Raw genomic sequence first — 19,570 nt, 5'->3', positions numbered from 1 at the left:
CTCGTAAATTGTCCCCTACCGAGCGGCGTTGGGCTATTTGGGAAAAGGAGGCCTTTGCTGTTAGGTGGGCTTTACTGACCTGGCGGCATCTATTAGAAGGTAGTGGAATGAAATTCGAAGTGTGGACGGACCATAAAAACCTTGAAGCGTTGCAGACCCCAAGGCGTTTGTCGCCAAAGCAAGTGAGGTGGGCGCAGTACTTCCAGCACTTCAATTTTGATCTGAAGTATGTACCAGGGGGGAGAAACTTTTTGGCGGATGCGTTATCACGCCTCCCTCAATATAATAGTAAGAAAGACCAAATCGTACAAGCGATAATACCGGAGGCCCAAAAGGCGGGTCGAACATCCCACGGTACAGCGTTCTCGTGGGAAACAGAACTTAAAAAAGCATTAGCATCGGATATCTGGGCGTTGGAACATAAATCAGCGTTAACGTACGGGAAAGGTTTTGCTTGGATGAGAAGCAAACTGTACGTACCCCTGAGTGTACGTCCACGCATATTGCACAAATGTCATGATGTGAAAACAGCCGGCCATTTTGGCTTTCTTAAAACACTGCATCTCATACGGCGTCAATTCTGGTGGCCTCGTATGAGAAAGGACATTGAGGACTATGTGAAAGGTTGTAAAGTGTGTGCGGCGGCTAAACCCCGGCCTGGCAAACCTCTTGGCCTTCTGCAGACCGTAGCAGAACCAAATCGACCATGGGAGGAGATCGCTATGGATTTTATCGTTGAACTTCCAGAAAGTAGCGGGTACAACGTCATATGGACTGTAATAGATCTCTTTTCGAAACAGGCCCATTTTATACCATGTCGAGGGTTGCCTTCAGCCCGTAAATTGTCCAAACTTTTCTTAGTACATATTTACCGGTTACATGGGGCGCCCCGCCGTATTATCTCAGATAGAGGCGTCCAATTCACCTCAAAGTTCTGGCGTACTTTTGTGACCATGATCGGTTCATCACAGGGATTAAGTTCCGGGTTCCACCCGAGCACAAATGGTGCTGCGGAGCGGGCAAACGCTATGATAGAGCGCTATTTAAGGTGTTATGTTTCATATCAACAGACAGACTGGGCGGAGCTCCTCCCTTTCGCCGAGATAGCTTATAATAACGCAGTCCATGGGAGTACAGGGGTCACCCCATTTCAGGCAGTCTCTGGTAGAGAATTTTCTGCCATCCCAGAACTCGACATGCAGACCCAGGATCAGGTAACCCCAGGTACGTGGGCCGTCCATATTGAGAAAGGATGGCCCCAGATAAAAGAAGCGTTAGAAAGGGCGACATGTATGCAGAAACATCAGGCAGATAAACGGAGAGCAGACCATAAACTGTTTGCAGTAGGAGACAGAGTATACCTCTCGACCAAATATTTGAAATTATGGACACCGAGTCGTAAACTGAGTCCTAAATACCTCGGCCCGTTCCCTGTCGTAAAGGTCATTAATCCAGTCACAGTGGAACTCAAGTTGCCACCATTGCTTGGCAAGGTCCACCCTGTGTTCCATAGTAGTTTACTGAAACCAGTAGAGGTACTCCGGGAGTCTGTAACCAAGCCTGGGCCGATAGAGGATAACCAATACGAGGTGGAGCAGGTCCTAGATTCAAAACTCAGTAGAGGAAAGTTGAAATATCTGCTCAGATGGAAGGGATATCCGTTTGAGGAGGCGTCCTGGGTGGCTGCTACCGATATAAGCGCTAATCGCTTGATCAAACAGTTCCATAAGAAATACCCTCACAAACCAGGGCCCCGAAGCACGGAACTGACATCCTAATATGTGGCTAACCTGTTTCTTTGTGTGTTCCAGGAGGGCTCCTGGTAGGGGGAGCCGCCTGTCGCGATCCACTCGACACCTGGATCAAGAACCCGACCCCTGAAACGCCATGGGAGCTACCTACGGAGGGGGGAAGCCTGCGACGGGCGACGGACGTTTCTTTACCTGCATTCACTGGTGGTGGGGGTGCTAGCATAAGCCTAGGAGGTCGGACACGGAGGCGACCGGGGAAAGGGTTAAATGATTTCCACGGCACTGTAGCGTCCTGAGGGGCGGTGGCCCGGCGGCGCATGCGCAGCAGGCCCGGAAGGGCGGTGGCGCGATGTTTAAAAAGGGCGTTGGGATGCAGCCGCTCCCAACGCCGACTTTGTGTATCTCCGTACCATCAGTTTCTTTACCGATTTGACGTGCTGGGTGGAGGAAGCGTATCTTGAATAAAAGCATTGCAGCAGGACGTGGCTCGAGTGCTTCTTCTTCGCTTGCTCGCACGGCACGCTACTCGGTTTCCTGATATCTTCTTTTTGTTTTTTTAACATATTTTTGGTCATTATCTTTGTCTTTTCTTTATTAATTTTCAAACCAGCAACCTCCCCAAATTCACCTATTTTTTCTGTCAATTTATTTATTGATGTTAATGGTTCTTCAATAATAAAAACCAGGTCATCAGCAAAAGCTTGTAATTTATATTCTTCCTTTCTAATTTTCATTCCTTTTATCTCTTTTTCTTCTCTAACATTTCTATTCAACACTTCCAACGTCAATATAAATAGCAATGGGGATAAGGGACATCCTTGTCGAGTACCTTTTTCTATTTCAATAACATCAGTCAATTCTCCATTAATCATTACCTTTGCCGTCTGTTTCGTATATATGGCTTCAATTGCCTGAATAAATTTCCTTCCAAAGCCCATCTCTTCCATTTGTAACATCATAAATCGCCAATTCACATTGTCAAATGTTTTTTCACATTCCTTTTCTTTATATAATCTATTATTATACCTCTAGCGTAGGCCTTCATTGTATCCCAACGGTTTTGTATCGATGTATCTTCCTTTTTATTCTCCTTAAAAAAAACTCCAGCTCTCTTTGCATTTTCTGTACAAATTCTTTTTCTTTTAAAATTGTATTATTCAAAGTCCATCTATCTTTCCTTTTTTGGCCTTTCCAAGTTGCTATCACTGGATTATGATCAGCCCATAAATTAGTGTCTATTTCTACCTGCTCAATTTTTGGAATCAAGTCCATTGTTGTCCATATCATATCTAACCTGGACCATGATGAGTGTCTGTTTGAGTAAAAAGTATATTGTCTATTCTTCTCATTTCTAACTCTCCATATATCTTTCAAATTTATTTCCTCTGTCATTTTAAAAAAAATAACTTGGCAGTGTTTTTCTATTATGCCTTCCTGTTTTTGTTGCTTTATAGTCCAATTTTTCATCTACTATTCCATTAAAATCTCCCATCATACATATATTATCATAATCCATTTCAATTATTTTCATATGTAAATTTCGATAAAAATCACTCTGATTGTTATTTGGCGCATATATTGCAACTAGTAGAATCTTCATATTATTATCAATTATCTCCACTATCAAAACTCTACCCTCTGAATCTGCATATATTTGTTCCACTTTTATTGAGTTTTTAATGTATAGAACGCCTCTCTTTTTGTTTTGTGATAATGATGAAAATTTTTTTCCAAGTTTAGTTTGTGCCAATAATTGTTCATGTTGCTTTTTAATGTGAACTTCTTGCAGACAAATTATATCAAAATTTAGTTTCTCTAATTTATGAAAAACCTTTCTTCTTTTCACAGCCGAATTAAGTCCATTTATATTTATTGAAATTAATTTCGTTGCATCCATATTCATATTTTATATGTAGGTTTTATTGCTCTAGTTGATCTTACTTCCCGTTGTTCTTTGAGTTCCACAGTTCCGCCAACAGCGCCCTCTGTTTTTGTTTTTTTTTTTATTGCAAAAGTTTTACAATTACATTTTCACCCCTTTCCCCCCCCCTCAACCCACCCCAACCTTCCCAACCTCCCTAACCCTCCCTAGCCCTCCCCTCCCCCCAGACTTCCACACAGTATACTCATATCAAGTTAAAAAAAAACCCCTTTGTATAAAACTTATATAAAACTTGAACCCCTCCCTCCCCCTTATAATTTTCTTTTTTATCTTCATTACATTAACATATTTCTATCTTGATATATCATTTTCAAATGAAAGCTATTTGATACTTCCTAGTTTGGTATTTGTTCTGAACATAATCTATCCACTTTTTCCATTCCCATTCATAAGTCTCTTGTGAACAATCTTTTAGATATGCTGAAATCTTCGCCATCTCTGCAAAACTGGCCATCTTCATAGTCCATTCCTCGATAGTGGGCAAAGCTTCATTTTTCCAGTATTTACCTATCAATAATCTTGCTGCTGTTATCATATACAATATCAACTTTGTTTCACCCAATGTGAAACCCTTAACTATACCCAATAAAAACAGTTGTGGAGAAAATTGAATTTTTTTCTTTAAAACATTCTGCATGACCCACCAAATTTTTATCCAAAAAGCCTTAACTTTCCTACAAGTCCACCAAACATGATAATATGTAGCATCTAAACAGTCACATCTCCAACATTTTGGCTGAACATTAGGGTACATACACGACAATTTTTTGGGGTCTAAGTGCCATCTATAAAACATTTTATAAAAATTTTCCCTCAGATTCTGCGACTGTGTAAATTTTACATTCTGAACCCAAATTTTTTCCCATGTTTCCAACATCACTGGTTCTTCAAAATTTTGTGCCCACTTAATCATACAATCTTTAACTAATTCAGTTTCTGAATCCCTTTCTAACAAAACATTATAAAGCCTTTTAATATGCATTGGACCTTTCTCTTTTATATGTCTAACCAATTCTTCCTCATGCAACATAATACCAGTTTTTGGGTCCTCTTTCCATCTCAATTGAAATTGATTATATTGTAGCCAAGTTAAATTAATCCCTTCAGCCAACAGTGTCTGTAGTGTCTTCAACTGCCATTTGCCCGCATCTGTAAAAAGAACCTCTTTGTATAAAAACCCCCCGAGTGACATTATATTTGTATTCCACAAAGTATGACCAAGATCCAGCCATAGCGGTAATTTATAATCCCATTTGAGTCGGTGCTTCTTCCAAACTCTCATCAAAGAGTCTCTTAGTATATGGCTTTTAAATACTTTATCCACTTTGTTATCATAAAATAAGTAAGCATGCCATCCAAATTCAAGATCAAAACTTTCTATATTCAATATTCCAGTCTTTTTCCTTCCAAACCAATCACTTGTTAAAGTCAAAGCTGCTGCATCATAATATAACTGTAGGTTTGGAAGTTTAAGACCTCCCCTTTCTGGAACATCTTGCATAATTTTCAATTTCACTCTCGGTTTTTTCTCGTTCCAGACAAACTTATTCACTCCAGTTTGCCACACTTTCAGTTGTTTATCACTTTTAAGCACCGGAATCATTTGAAACAAAAAAAGAAATCTTGGCAAAATGTTCATCTTAACTGCTGCTATTCTTCCAAGTAGAGACAGCTGCAGTTTTTTCCAAGTCTCCATATCTTTCTGCAACTCTCGCCACAACACCTCATAATTATTTTGAAACAACTTTGTGTTTGATTCTGCAACCTGAACTCCTAGATATTTTACCTTTGGTACAATCTCAAAACCTGCCCTCCTCTCAAGCTCGTGTTTACGATCTTGTGTCATATTTTTAACTATCATCTTAGTTTTTTTCTGATTCAGTCTAAAACCTGAAAATTTTCCATAGTCTTGTATAATGTCCTTCATCAGGATTATTGATTCCATTGGCTGTGTTAGGGTAACAACCAGATCATCTGCAAATGCTTTTATTCTGTAATCCTCTTGCCTTATCATTATACCTTTCAAGATATTAGAGTCCCGTATCGTATTTAACAAAACTTCTAGTGTTAAAATAAATAAAAGTGGGGACAGCGGACATCCCTGTCTTGTTCCTTTTTCAATTTTAAACTCTGTTGTCAAACTTCCATTAATAATAATCTGTGCCTTTTGCTCTTGATAAATTGCTGAAATCGCTTGTATAAATTGATCCCCAAAGTCCATCTTTTTTAAAGTCTTTAATAGAAAATTCCAATCCACTCTATCAAAGGCCTTCTCTGCATCCAAGAAAACCAGCACTGCAGGAATCTGTTTATTCTTCTCAAGATATTCCAATAAATCTATTACTTGCCTTACATTGTCCTTCATGTATCTACCCTCGATAAATCCCGCTTGATCATCATGAATCACCTTTTGGATTACTGGCATCAACCTGTTGGCTAATACTTTTGCATAAATTTTATAATCAGTATTCAGAAGAGATATTGGTCTGTAATTCTCCGGTCTTTTAGGACCTGCTTGCTCTTTTGGTATCAAAGATATATAAACTGTTGTCCATGATGGGGGTATTTTACCCCCTTGTTGAATATTACAAAATAAATCTCTAAGTTGTTCCAGCATTTCTGCTTGCAAAGTTTTATAATACACTGCAGTCAAACCATCCGTTCCAGGAGCTTTGGCTGTTTTTAATTGTTTAATTGCTACTATTATCTCCTCCTCTGTTATAGGATAATTCATTCTTTCCTTTTGTTGGTCAGTAATTTTTGTAACTCTTTTATTATCTAAGTATTTTTCTATAAGTCCATTCTGCACATCCTCTTTAGCATATAGTTTAGTATAATATTCCACAAAAGCTTCCTTGATTAATTTTTGTTGAAAAATTTCTTTCCCTCCAATATCAATACTATCAATAGTCCGTATACTCTGTTTTTTCCTCAATGTATAGGCCAACCATCTGCCCGGTTTATTGGCATTACAAAATGTATTATGCTTCGCATATTGTAAGTTTGTTGCAACTTGTTCCGCCATAAGCATTTGAAATTGGTCTTTCAAAAGTTTTATAGCACCACGTATTCTTTCATCTGTTGGGTTTTTAATAAGTAGCTGTTCTTTATTCTTTATTTCTGCTTCCAATTCAGATCTTTTCTTTTGTCGAATCAGTCTATGTTTAGAGTTCATATAAATAAGCACCCCTCTCATGTAAGCTTTGCTTGCATCCCACACAATTTCAATTGGGGTACCTTTATTCATATTTATTTCAAAAAATTCTTTCAAGTGCTTTTTAAGTTCTATTATATTTTTTTCATATCTGAACAGGTTTTCATTTAATCTCCAAGAGCGTCTCTCAGTCTTGCCTATCTCAATTTCTATCCATACTGGGCTATGGTCAGTCAAAGTTCTTGGAAAAATCTTTGTTCTTTTTGTCTTGACAAGTAAATCATCTGACAACAAAATGAAGTCAATCCTAGAGAAGGATCTGTGTCTATCAGAAAAAAAAGTGTAGTCCAATTCTTTTGGATTATGTATTCTCCAAATATCTTTTAGTTCCAAGTCTTCTTTCATATCAAAAAAAGTCTGTGGTAATCTGATCCTAGACTTCGCCAAACTCTTTTTATCTAATTTAGAATCAATTACTCCATTCCAGTCTCCCATAATTAAAATAGATCTGTAGTCCCATTGTAGTATTTTAGTATGTAACATTTTATAGAAGTGGTCCTGTTGTTGATTGGGAGCATAAATTCCAATCAGAAGAATTTGGCCATTTACTGTAAGCAATTCAATTGCTATAAACCTACCATCTTCATCTGCTTCTATAACTTTAGCTGTTAATTTTTTATTTACATAAATAACCACACCATTCTTTTTTTGCAAAGTTGAAGATATAAAATGTGTTCCTAATTTGGAATTTATCAAATATTTTTGGTCTTGAGTTGTGATATGCGTTTCTTGTAAACAAATTATATCATTATTAAATTGTTTCAAATATGCAAATAATTTCTTCCTTTTCTGTGCTGAATTCAACCCATTCACATTCCAAGATAAACACTTAATCGTCATCTTTATCTTTCTGGAGCAAAGAGCAGAATAACCGAATGTCTTCCGGAATCTTCGGTCTTGCTCCCCCCATGGCTCCAGTCTCTTGTGTAGTACTCTTAGCTCCCTTTTTATCTTGTCTTTCCTGTTGTTGCTTTTCTTTAAGTTGCTTAGATTTTGCTCGAGTTATACGCTGATCCTTAACTTCAACCATCCGAACCGGGTCCAAGATTGGAGAAGATTCCAACAAAGGCTCATCCAGAAAACCTCCTTCAGCGCCCTGCATTTCCTCTGGTTCCTGCTTAGACTGTTCTTGCGGTTCTTGTTGAAGTTGCTTCTTATCACTCTCCTTAATCTCGAGAACTGTGGATGTACGTGGAGATGGTGTTCTTTCTTTAAAAATAACAGTGTAAAAATGCTCCGCCTTCTCCACAGTGTTCAAACGATGTCTTTCTCCCTTGTATCTCAAAATTATACCAGTTGGGGCATCCCACCGAAATGGTATCTGTTGATTTTGCAATTCTTTAACAAGAAAGCCAAAATCTTTTCTGGTTTTCAGCATTTTAGGTGGTAGTTCTTTGTAAATTCCAATTTGTGAGCCCCCCACTTGCACAGAAGTATGAAAAGATTTTTGCAGGATATCATTTCTTATTGCTCTGTCCGTAAAATATATGACCACATCTCTAGGCAGTTGTCTTTGTCTGGCCACCCAAGAATTCACTCTGTAAATTTTATCTATTTTGTAAAAAACCACATCAGGATTAATTTTTAAAATCACAGCCAGAGCTTCAGCGCAAACCTGTCTCAAATCCTGTCTGTCATCTTCTCTGATTCCTCGAAGCCTTATTGCAAATTCCATTGCCCTGAATTGCATCATAACAATTTCATTTTCAACTCTCTGCATTTTGTCATCAACATCAGAAATTTTATAATCATTGTCTTTCATCTTAACATTGACTTCTGATTTAAATTCTTCCACTTTAGAATCAACTTTAATAATAAATTCTGCAAGGCCAGACGCCACCTCTGATATTTTTTTAGTCACCTTGTTTTGGTTCTGTTTCACCATATCTTTAACTTCATTAATTTCCTGCATAATTTCCTGTTGAGACTTTTGAAGTTTGTCATCTATTTCCTGTTGGGATTTTTGAAATTTATCATCCAAAACTTTAGAAATAAATTCTTTTAAATCTCCCACATCAAAATCTTTTTTCTGAGTCTGTAACTGTTGAGCAGGGGGAAGCTGCGTTTCATGTTTGTGTGTGGGGGATCCCCCCCCCGCTGCCTTCCCTTCCTGCTTCTTTGAGGCCATCCTGCCACGTAAGCTAGTTTTTCTGAAGAGGGAAGTCCCTTTTCCTTTCCCACCTCCACAGAGACTTCTAAAAAAGTCCCCCAGATTTAATCAAATAGGAACTGGGGTAAAGCAAAGTCAAGTATTAAAAAGGGAGAAATTTTTCTCTTGTTTCTCTTGTTACAAGCGAAGCAACTTTGTAACAACTTGGTAACTTTGTAACAAAGCAAGATGACTTCACCAATCCACACTCGCTGATTCGTTAACTCTAATGCTGAGCGCCATATTTTTTCAAGTCATTTTCACTCATTCGCATTTTTTCTTAAATTAAAGAGTCAACAAAGCGCTAATACTTGCAATTCCGAGTTTCAGGGTTCAAGTATATTTCCGCTGCTTGTAAAGGTTGGTTCCTTTCGCTTTAAATGTTTACTGCTGCCGGCTTGTTCTGCAAAGGCAGAATCGTCCCACGCCGCCCGGAGTCTCAGCAGGTTGGGAGGGAGCCGCGCCTGTTTCCTCCCCAGAATCAATTCCCTGGGGGGTTACAGGGGCTCGACCTGTGCCCTGCTATCTCTCCTCCAGCAATCCTTAGGATTTTGAAGTTTTCGAGCCGCTTCTCGATCGCGAAGCGGCTCTACAGGCGGCGGGGCTGGCGGTCCTTCAAAAGGCACCGTTGTCGCCGAAGGCAAGCAAACCGGAAGTCAACAGCGCCCTCTGTTGATTCAATCATTACCATTTCCTCTTCTGTAGGTTTTGTCAACATCAGTGCAGCTTGTGTTTCTGTTTCCATTGCTACTTCCTTTTCCTTTAAAAAATCTTCATAAAAAGCTCCCGCTTTATCAATTGTATCTAGCCTGTATCTTTGAAGCTGCCATGTTAAGATCAATCCTTCTGGTATCAGCCATCTAAAATTAACACCCTTTTGAATTAGTATCTTGGTCAGAAATTTATACTCTTTTCTCACATCTCTCACTTTCCTTGGTATTTGTTTCAAGACCACCACTTCTTTCTCCTTGAATTTCAATGTTTTTTCTCTCGCCACTTGGAGAATTTGAGCTTTAATCGATTTCTTAGTAAATCTTATATGGACTTCTCTTGGTAATTTATTGCGCATAGCATATCTAGTGTGAACTCGATAAATCTCGTCTACACCATATGTCATCTCCTCTCTAGATATCTCCAAAGCATCAGCAAGCATAGAAATCATGACATTTGCAAGATTTTCTCCTTTCTCTTCCTCCACATTTTGAAATCTGAGATAGAATTCTGCTTTATCCATTTCGAGTTCCACTACTGCACTTCTTTTGCTTTCCACCTCTCTCAGTCTATTGTCAGAATCTTTCATTTTTTCCCTCTTTTGGTCATCCTTCTTCTCAAGCTCTTGTAGTCTTCCTTCAAATTTTGACATTGCCTGTTGGATGCTGACCACTTTTTTATCTGTCTTTATTAGTTGTTGTTCCATCCTTTAGACATTCTCGTCTGTCTTAAGTAATTGTTGTTCCATCCTCTGAACTGTGTTCAAAATTGTTTGTAGCGACGCTTCTTTCTCTTTCTCTTTCTCTTGTTGTATCATGGCCTGGATCGTACATTGTCCTCCAGATGGAGATGCAGAAGGTGTGGTTGCAGCTCCCACTGTTGCTGCTTTTTTACTCATTTTATTATCATCCACTGGTGTAAAGGCCAAAAGAGGGAAAAAAATTAAAAAACAAAAAACAAAAAGGGAAACAAAAAAGGAAAAAGGAAAAGGAGAGGCAAAAAAGTGAAAAATCAAATATGGAAAAAGAAAAAGAAAAAAAAAGCCAGCTCTTCAGGTTCTTCCAAACTCTAATCCAACTAAAATTCCATTAAGAAAAAGAAAAAAGAAAAAGAGAGAGAGAAAAAAAATTCATGTAAAAACAAAATATCAAAGAGAGAGAGAAAAAAAAACGGTGAATAATAAAAATATAGAAGTCCAAAATCAAAAATCCACAATAGAGAGCAATATCGGGGGAGAGAAAAAAAAATCATAAGAGATAGGGGGGAAAAAGGAGCTTCAGGCTCTTGAATGCCTTAATCCAAATCTATTCTTAAAAAGTCTCGAAATAAAAAAGAACTTTCACTTATATTTATCCGGAAAGCGTACAGAGAGTTCTCTCTCATACAAGCCTCAGAAAGAGAGAATAACAGTGGCTGCCCAAAAGAGTGCTGGTAATAGAGAGGAAAATTCCCCTCCACACTTTTCCAAGGCTCCTACTTCAAAGCCACCAAGAACACCTGAATCAACAATGCAGATAGATACTGTCTCAGATGTTCTCTTCACTTATGCTAAACAAGCTGAAGCTCAGAGCCACTTTGTTATTATTTTGGCTACAATGTACCTTTCATCTTTCTGCCTGGATACACATTGCAACTGAATTTCTTCTCTTCTTTTCTTTTCCCCAGCAGATGGCAGCACTTTCACTCTCTTAGCTTTCCTACATTAAAAATCCAAATCTTCTTTATTAAAAGTTATTTTTTTTAAAAAAAGGAAAAGTTAGAAAAGAAAAAAAAACAGAGGCAAGAAAAAAAAGCTTCACAATGGATCAGTCCCAATTCAGACAAAATTCTTATTTTTTTTAAAAAAAAAGCATAGTCCCAAAAATCAATGTCTTCCCCTCTCTTCTCATTCAGTCCAGTCTCGGTCTTAGAAAGCAATTAGTTTAAAAGCCATTCCAATCAGCAATCGAGTTTCAAATAGTCTATTCAAAATAGATTCGCCGCTTAACTTCCTTTAATTAATCATCCACTCACTCATCTCTTAAGGTGAACTTGTCAGTCAAAATAAAGCTCTCTCACCAGATCGGATAGCTGTCATTCCTCTTTCTTCCTCCGAAGCTGCCCCAGCCTTGGCAGCCGCAATGGCTGCTTCCCTGCTGCCAGAAAAAGGGCTTTCCTGGACCAATCAGGGACTTTGCGATGTCCCTGAGATCAACAGAAGGTGCCCTCCACTGCCACAGTCAAATCTAGACTGTGGGGTCCTAACTGGACCGTCTGGCAGCGGGGCTATCGGCGGCGATTCTGGAGCCCCAAAATCACCCGTCCGTCTCGCCACAGTGTCAACTTCCGGTCTCCCGAAATCTTTTTTTAAGATGACTGAGGAAATAAACTTAAAAGATGCATGGAGAGACAGAAACGGAAAAAATAGACAATATACCTTTTATTCGGATAGACATTCATCTTGGTCTAGACTAGATATGATATGGACAACAATGGAATTGACTTTGAATATAGAACAAATTGAGATAGAAACAAATACTTGGGCAGATCACAATCCAGTGACAGTGAAATGGAAAGGACAAAGGAGAAGATCTAGATGGACTTTAAATAACACTGTATTAAAAGAAAAGGACTTTGTTCAGAAAATGGAGAGAGAATTGGCTTTCTTCTTTAAAGAGAATAGAAAAGAGGATACATCGATGCAAAATCTTTGGGATACAATGAAGGCCTATGCCAGAGGTCTGATAATGGACTATACAAGGAAAAGAAATATTAAGAAAAGACAAACCTATAAAATACTAGAAGATGACTATAAGAGATTTGAAAAGAAATTTCAGAAATCTCCATGCAAAAAGGATATTAAAATAAGAATGGACACAGTAAAACATAAAATGGGGTTAATGGAGAAAGAAGATTTAGCCCAAAAAATTAGAAGTGCTAAACAGAATTACTTTGAGAATGCTAACAAACCAGGTAGATGGTTAGCATATAAATTGAAAAAAGAGAGAGAATCAAGAAAAATAACACAACTAATGGATGACCAAGGACAAAGTAGATTTGGGAATAAGGAGAAGAAAAAAATTATTCAGGATTATTATAGACAACTGTATGAGCAGGAAAGTATAGAGGAGGAAAATGTTATACAATATCTCCAACATGCAAATTTACCTCGGATCCCTAAAGATATTGAGGAGATGTTAGAGGAAAACATAACTATGATGGAACTGACTGAAGCAATTAAAAAACAAAAGAATGGGAAGGCACCAGGTCCAGATGGATTGCCAGTGGAATACTATAAGACATTACAGGAGTCTTTGAGTCTCCCACTGTTAGAAGTTATGAATGAAGTTATGACAAAAAAGGAAATACCCAAGTCATGGTCAGAAGCATATATTACACTGGTTCCAAAGGAGGACACTGACCCACAACAAATTAAAAACTACAGACCTATATCCCTGCTAAATTCAGATTATAAAATTTTTGCTTCAATACTGGCAGAAAGACTCAAAAAATATTTAAATTTTATACACTTGGATCAAAATGGGTTTCTGCCAAAAAGACAGATTAGAGACAATATGAGAATAATTCTGGACACTTTGGAATATTATGAGGCCCATCCTGAAAAGCAAATGGCTTTGATATTTCTAGATGCACAAAAAGCCTTTGACAATGTGAATTGGCGATTTATGTTGTTTCAAATGGAACAGATGAGCTTTGGCAGAAAATTTATTCATGCAATAGAAGCCATATACCATAAACAAACAGCAAAAGTAATGATAAATGGAGAATTGACAGATTCTATTGAGATAAAAAAAGGTACCAGACAAGGTTGTCCACTGTCCCCTCTGTTGTTTCTATTAACATTGGAAGTACTAAATAGGAATATCAAAGAAGAAAAAGATATAAAAGGAATGAAAATTGGAAAGAAAGAATATAAATTGCAAGCGTTTGCAGATGATCTGGTTTTTATTCTTGAAGATCCATTAACATCAATAACTACACTGATAGATAAAATAGGAGAATTTGGGAAAGTAGCAGGTTTGAAAATTAATAAAGACAAAACGAAGATTTTGACAAAAAAAAAGTTAATAAAACAAAAAGAAGAATTGGCGGGAATATCAAAGATGCAGGTCACAAATAAGGTTAAGTATTTGGGGATATATTTGACAGCAAGATGTAGCACACTTAAAGAGAATAACTATAATAAACTCAAACAACAGATTGGAACAGACTTGGCGAAATGGGAAAATTTACAGTTATCATTGATAGGGAGGATATCAACTATTAAGATGAATATATTGCCTAGAATTTTATATTTGTTTCAGACAATTCCAATTAGATTGGGACAAGATTATTTTGAAGAATTGAATAAGATAGTGTTAAAATATATTTGGCAGGGAAAAAAGGCGAGGATAAAATTAAGGTTGTTACAAGATGCCAAAATGAGAGGGGGTTTTGGTTTACCTAATTGGGAACTTTACTATCAAGCAACAAGTTTGATGTGGATTAAAGAATGGATAATGTTAAGAAATACTAGATTATTGACTTTAGAAGGACATGTTGTTGGGGTGGCATACTTTTCTATGGTACAAGGGAACAAAAACACAGGGGTATTTTAGAAGACATTTCATACGAGAGGCTTTGTTATTAAACTGGGAGAAGGTAAAAAAACAACATTATTTGAAAATTCCAGTCTGGGTATCCATGATTGAAGCGTTTTCATATTCAATAACATTTAGAAAGGAACAAATTGTTAGATATAGTGAACTATTGGATGAAAAGGGTGAACTTAAATCGAAGCAAGAACTGGAAGAACAAGGTTTAAAGATGAATTGGTTTTCTTATTTGCAAATATGATGAAGATTGCAAGACAGAAGGTTTTTACAATACTTTGACTAATTTAGATAAAATTTTAACAGGTTCTGATGACTATGTAATTAAAAAATTATATGGTTATTTACTAGAGGTAAAATTGGAAGAAGAACAAGTTAAAGAAACAACGATAGCATGGGGGGAAAATTTTGGTTATGGAATTGACTTAGAGAAATGGCAAAAACTGTGGTTGCAAAATTATAAAATGACAATGTCAACAGCATATAAGGAAAAATTGTATAAGATGTTTTACAGGTGGCATCTACCCCCGACGAGAATAGCCAGAATGTTCAAGAACAAATCTGAAAAATGTTGGAAATGTCATCAGAGACCGGGCTCATAAACACATAGACTTTAAACCAGAGATTTTTTTATTAGGAATTGTGCCAGAAACATACAATAGAGAATTGAGATATTTGATTGTGAATGTATTGACAGCGGCTAGAATTGTGTTTGCTAAAAACTGGAAAAATGAGAAAATACCAACGCAAGATGAAGTTATTAAGAAAATCATGGAATGTGCTGAAATGAGTAAATTGACATTTGAAATTAGAGAACAAGAAGATAAACAATATTATAAGATATGGGATTTATTTTACCAATGGCTAGATAATAAAACATGGAAGTGAAATATGAAATATAAAATGAATGTTATAATATAATATGTGAAAACAATTTCTTTTGGAATGATAATGCCATTGTTAGATAAATGATAAATGAGGATAATGATATAAAGATATATATCAGGTTGATAATATGAGAAATTAGATAATTTGTAAAACGAAGCCAATGGCTCATTGCTGCTCTTTTAAGCCTTATGGGAGTGGCCAATCATCTTCTGGCCTTACTCCCGAGTTGTCCTTTTTTCTTCAGCTGCTCTTGCCTTCTGGCAGCTCTTCGCATGCGTGCACTAGGAACAGGCTCCTCCTGTTCCTCTGCCTCTCTGCTGTCCGCCTCTGGAGGCTCCGGAGTCCGTGCATCGCTCCCAGATGGCCCGGGCCACATCTCTGCCTCTGACGCAGAGCCCTCGTCCGGGCCTTCCCCTGACTCCAGGACTGTCCCATTGTCCTCCCCAGCCTCCTCAATGTCCGACTCCGCTGCCAGGTCCGCAGGCTGCTGGCGGACCACAACAGGAAGTCAGGTTTGGAAGCGGTTGGCTGGTTCTGCAACTTGAGACTCAGCTGTTATAGCGGCTAGGTAGAGGTCTTGTAGACCCTGGGGAATCCCTTGTTGTATCAGTTGTGTCATTATGGCCTTCTTGAGGCCCTTCTTGAATTGTGCTCTTAGGGCCGGCTCATTCCAATCCAGATCTGTTGCAATGAGTTTGAAATTTTCAGTATATGCTCTCATTGAGTTGTTGCTTTGGTGGAGTTGGAAGATGCCCTGTTCAGCAGTTTCTATCCGAATAGGGTCTCCAAAACACTCTCTAAATCTAGTGAGGAAGTTTGGGTAACTATCCAGGATGTTGGTTTCAGTGAGTGGAAGAGCTCATTTAGCAGCGGAGTCAGTTAAAAGCGTGAGGATGAAGGAGACACTTGATCTGTCTGTCGGAAGCTCCCCAGGTCGGGTGCTGATGAACACATTGCACTGTGCTAGGAATGTTCTCATCAGGCTCACCAGTGAATCTCTCTGGTAGGCAGCTGGGAGACTTGGGAATGAGCATGGCAGGAACTGGCAGTTGTGCCTGGGCTGGTGGAGCAGGTGGTTGTGGTTGCAGAGGAATACCTTGTTGAGTCAGGATTTGCATTTGCTGCATCATTTGTTGAAAATTGACTGCAAGATTCCTGATTTCGTCTTCGATGTCATCTTGGTGTCTGCTGATAAAGCGGAGGTCTGGCTCATCTGCTATTGCTGCAGCTCTGAGATTGGAGGTCATGGCTAGGGTATTCCGGAGCCCGAAAAGAATTTTGGTGAAGGGAGGTGGTCAGATTAATGTCAGGCGATTCAAGCAGTTCAAATGAGTATAAAGATTTATTGCAAAATGAAGCTCTCTACAAGAATCTGACCAACTAACGGTCAAGAGAAATGAGCAGGAATTAAGACATTCAAAGTGGGCTGGACTTAGATCTCTTGTGGGCGTGCAGGGACTCATGACTTATGATGCATTTGACCCCTCTCTTGGGCTCAGCCTGGTCATCTCCTACACTTTCACATGTTTCTTAAATTAGGTGTTACCACTCATAAAAAGTATTCATTTTGTCTTAGAATGAAACCACATAATTAAATATTGATTCCTTTGTGTGGGCTCTGACATGAACTTATCAACATTTAATTTTTACAGGAAATTGAGCTTGAATGTAGAACCCAACTTTGTCTCTTATTCCCTCCTGATGAAAGTATTGACTTGTATCAAGTCATTCATAAAATGCGTCATAAGAGAAGAATGCACTCTCAACCCCAGTTAAGAGGTCGTCCATCCCGTCGAGAGCCACTTAGAGATGTGGGAAGGTTAGAAACATTCTTTGGACTGATAATAGGCACACGTGTTAGAATAACGTGATGGAGGAATATGATTCATCAAAAAGCTTTCCCTGCAAGCAAGAAGAGAGAAAATCCTCATATCAAGCTGCATGGACGGGCTTGTGGCTTCATTGAGGATTTCACATTGTCCCTCTCCCCCAGTTTGTCACTTTCTTTGCTTACACAGAAAATAAGTTCATGTCAAACTAGCTTTGACTTGATTTTTATGCATATTATATAGCTCTGTTAATTATGGGTAAGCTGATTTTTTTCAAGAGCAGGTTAGGTGGAGGAAAATCAAGTCTGTGTGTTCCAAAATGTGTTAATATCTTGTAAAAGCCTTTTCTTTTAGGTATATCTCTGGATAAGCCTTGTCAAATATGGGACCTTTATCAGGATCACTTATAATTTTGCAGAAGATGGTCGCCTCATTTTGATGATAAAATATTTTTAATATTTTGCTTTTCAAGAAGAGCGTGTTTGGGACTGTTTCAAATTGTATCACCGTGCTGTGGTTAAGCCCATTGCAATATTCTCTTACATCTTGCTGAGCTTCTGGGAGTCATAGGTTCTCTCCAAAGAAAGTAGCCCTTGGAGACCCGGCAACAAACCAAAAAGAATGGCTGTTGCTGTGTCTGTGTACACAACCTTTCCAGATGCTGGCAGCTCCTGTGGACTTAAAAGTGGTTTTAGAGGATCACCATGGTTATTGATCACTGCTCTATGAACTTACCAACATTCCCCAGAAAGAAGGGTATATCTTTTTTTTTTTATTGAAAAGTTTTACAAAGAAAATCCCTCCCCCAATATTCCCCCCACCCTTTTTCCCTCCCCCCTCCCCCCCCAGACTTCCCAGAGCAAAATACAGGGTATTTCAATTAACAATCATAAGCTAAATTAGCCTAACTATTCTTATACTACCTAATCCCCCCCTGAAACCTTAACTCCACTATGGATAACATAATACTTCTAAAATAAAGTTTAACATTCATTCATAAGCTATTTGATATTTTCTTGTCTGATACTTATTTTGAATATAATCAATCCATCTTCTCCATTCTGATATGTATCTTTCTTGTGTATAGTCCTTCAGATATGCTGAAATTTTCGCCATTTCCGCTAAGTTCGCTACTTTCAATGTTCATTCTTCAATAGTAGGCAAAGAGTCCTTCTTCCAGTATTGCACTACCAACAGCCTAGCTGCTGATATTAAGTTCAAAATCAGTTTAGTCTCTAATGCTGTACAATCCGTCGTTATACCCAATAAAAACAATTGAGTAAATTTCAACCTTCTTTTCAGAATGTTCTGCATCACCCACCAAATTTTTATCCAAAATGCCTTGATTTTCTTACAAGTCCACCATATATGATAATAAGTTGCATCATCACATTCACATCTCCAACATTTAGCTTGCAAATTCGGATACATACATGATAATTTTTTAGGATCTAAGTGCCATCTATAAAACATTTTATAAAAATTCTCTCTCAAATTTTGTGCTTGCGTAAACTTAACATTTCTAACCCAAATCTTTTCCCATGTTTCCATCATCACTGGTTCCTGAAAGTTTTGTGCCCATTTTATCATACAATCCTTAACCAATTCCGTTTCTGAATCTATTTCCAGTAAAGCGTTATACAACCTTTTAATATGCATCTGACTTTGATCTCTAATCTGTTTTACCAGGTTTTCCTCATTTTGCATGACACCAATTTTTTGATCTTCCCTCCATCTAGCTTGAAGCTGACCATACTGAAACCAAGTATAAATTATCCCTTCTTCTTTCAATACATTTAAAGATTTCAATTGCAGTTTACCCCTTTCCATAAAAAGAAGCTCTTTATAAGTAATCACCTCCGTTTTTTGTTCTATACTTATATTTTCTATTGCATGTCTGGGATTTGCCCATATAGGTATCTTGTAGTTTAACTTATATTGATATTTTTTCCAAACCCTCAGCAACGCATTTCTAAGTATATGACCCTTAAACACTTTATCCACTTTTTTTTCATATAACAAATAAGCATGCCATCCATATAACAAATCATAACCTTCCATATTTAACATTCTCTCTTCAGTTAAATTAAACCAATCGCTAATTTGTGATAAAACAGCTGCTTCATAGTACAATCTTAAATTAGGCATTTTAAGACCTCCTCTCTCACGTACATCCTGTATAATTTTCAGTTTCACTCTTGGTTTCTTCCTGCCCCAAATAAAGGTATTAACCCCTTTCTGCCATTCCATCAGATTTCCGTCTTTCTTAAGCATTTGAAACAAAAATAAAAACCTAGGTAATACATTCATTTTTATTACTGCTATCCTTCCCAGTAGAGATAATTGTAGCTTTTTCCAATTTTCCATTTCTTTCTACACTTTTTGCCAAAGAACTTCATAATTGTTTTTAAATAATTTCATATTCGAAGCTGCAATATATACTCCTAGATATTTAACCTTTTTAACTATTTCAAACCCCGTTATCCTTCCTAAA

The 19,570-nt window shown here is 37.8% G+C and overlaps 1 protein-coding gene across 1 annotated transcript in view; it reads left to right on the top strand.

Moving 5' to 3' along the window:
- The window catches only part of YTHDC1 (YTH N6-methyladenosine RNA binding protein C1), an 86,129-nt gene that overhangs the window by 50,969 nt on the left and 15,590 nt on the right, over nucleotides 1–19,570 (top strand). Inside the window, 1 exon segment of the mRNA XM_070944678.1 lies at nucleotides 16,900–17,066. Within this exon segment, the coding sequence (XP_070800779.1) occupies nucleotides 16,900–17,066 (167 nt within the window).

This window comes from Pituophis catenifer, unplaced genomic scaffold (assembly GCF_029215685.1).
Source record: "Pituophis catenifer annectens isolate HBS135680 unplaced genomic scaffold, rPitCat1.0.hap2 SCAF_5, whole genome shotgun sequence".
NCBI classification, from domain to species: domain Eukaryota; kingdom Metazoa; phylum Chordata; class Lepidosauria; order Squamata; family Colubridae; genus Pituophis; species Pituophis catenifer.
The sequence above is the reverse complement of the archived record's forward strand: the minus strand, read 5'-3'. Positions and strand labels throughout refer to the sequence as shown.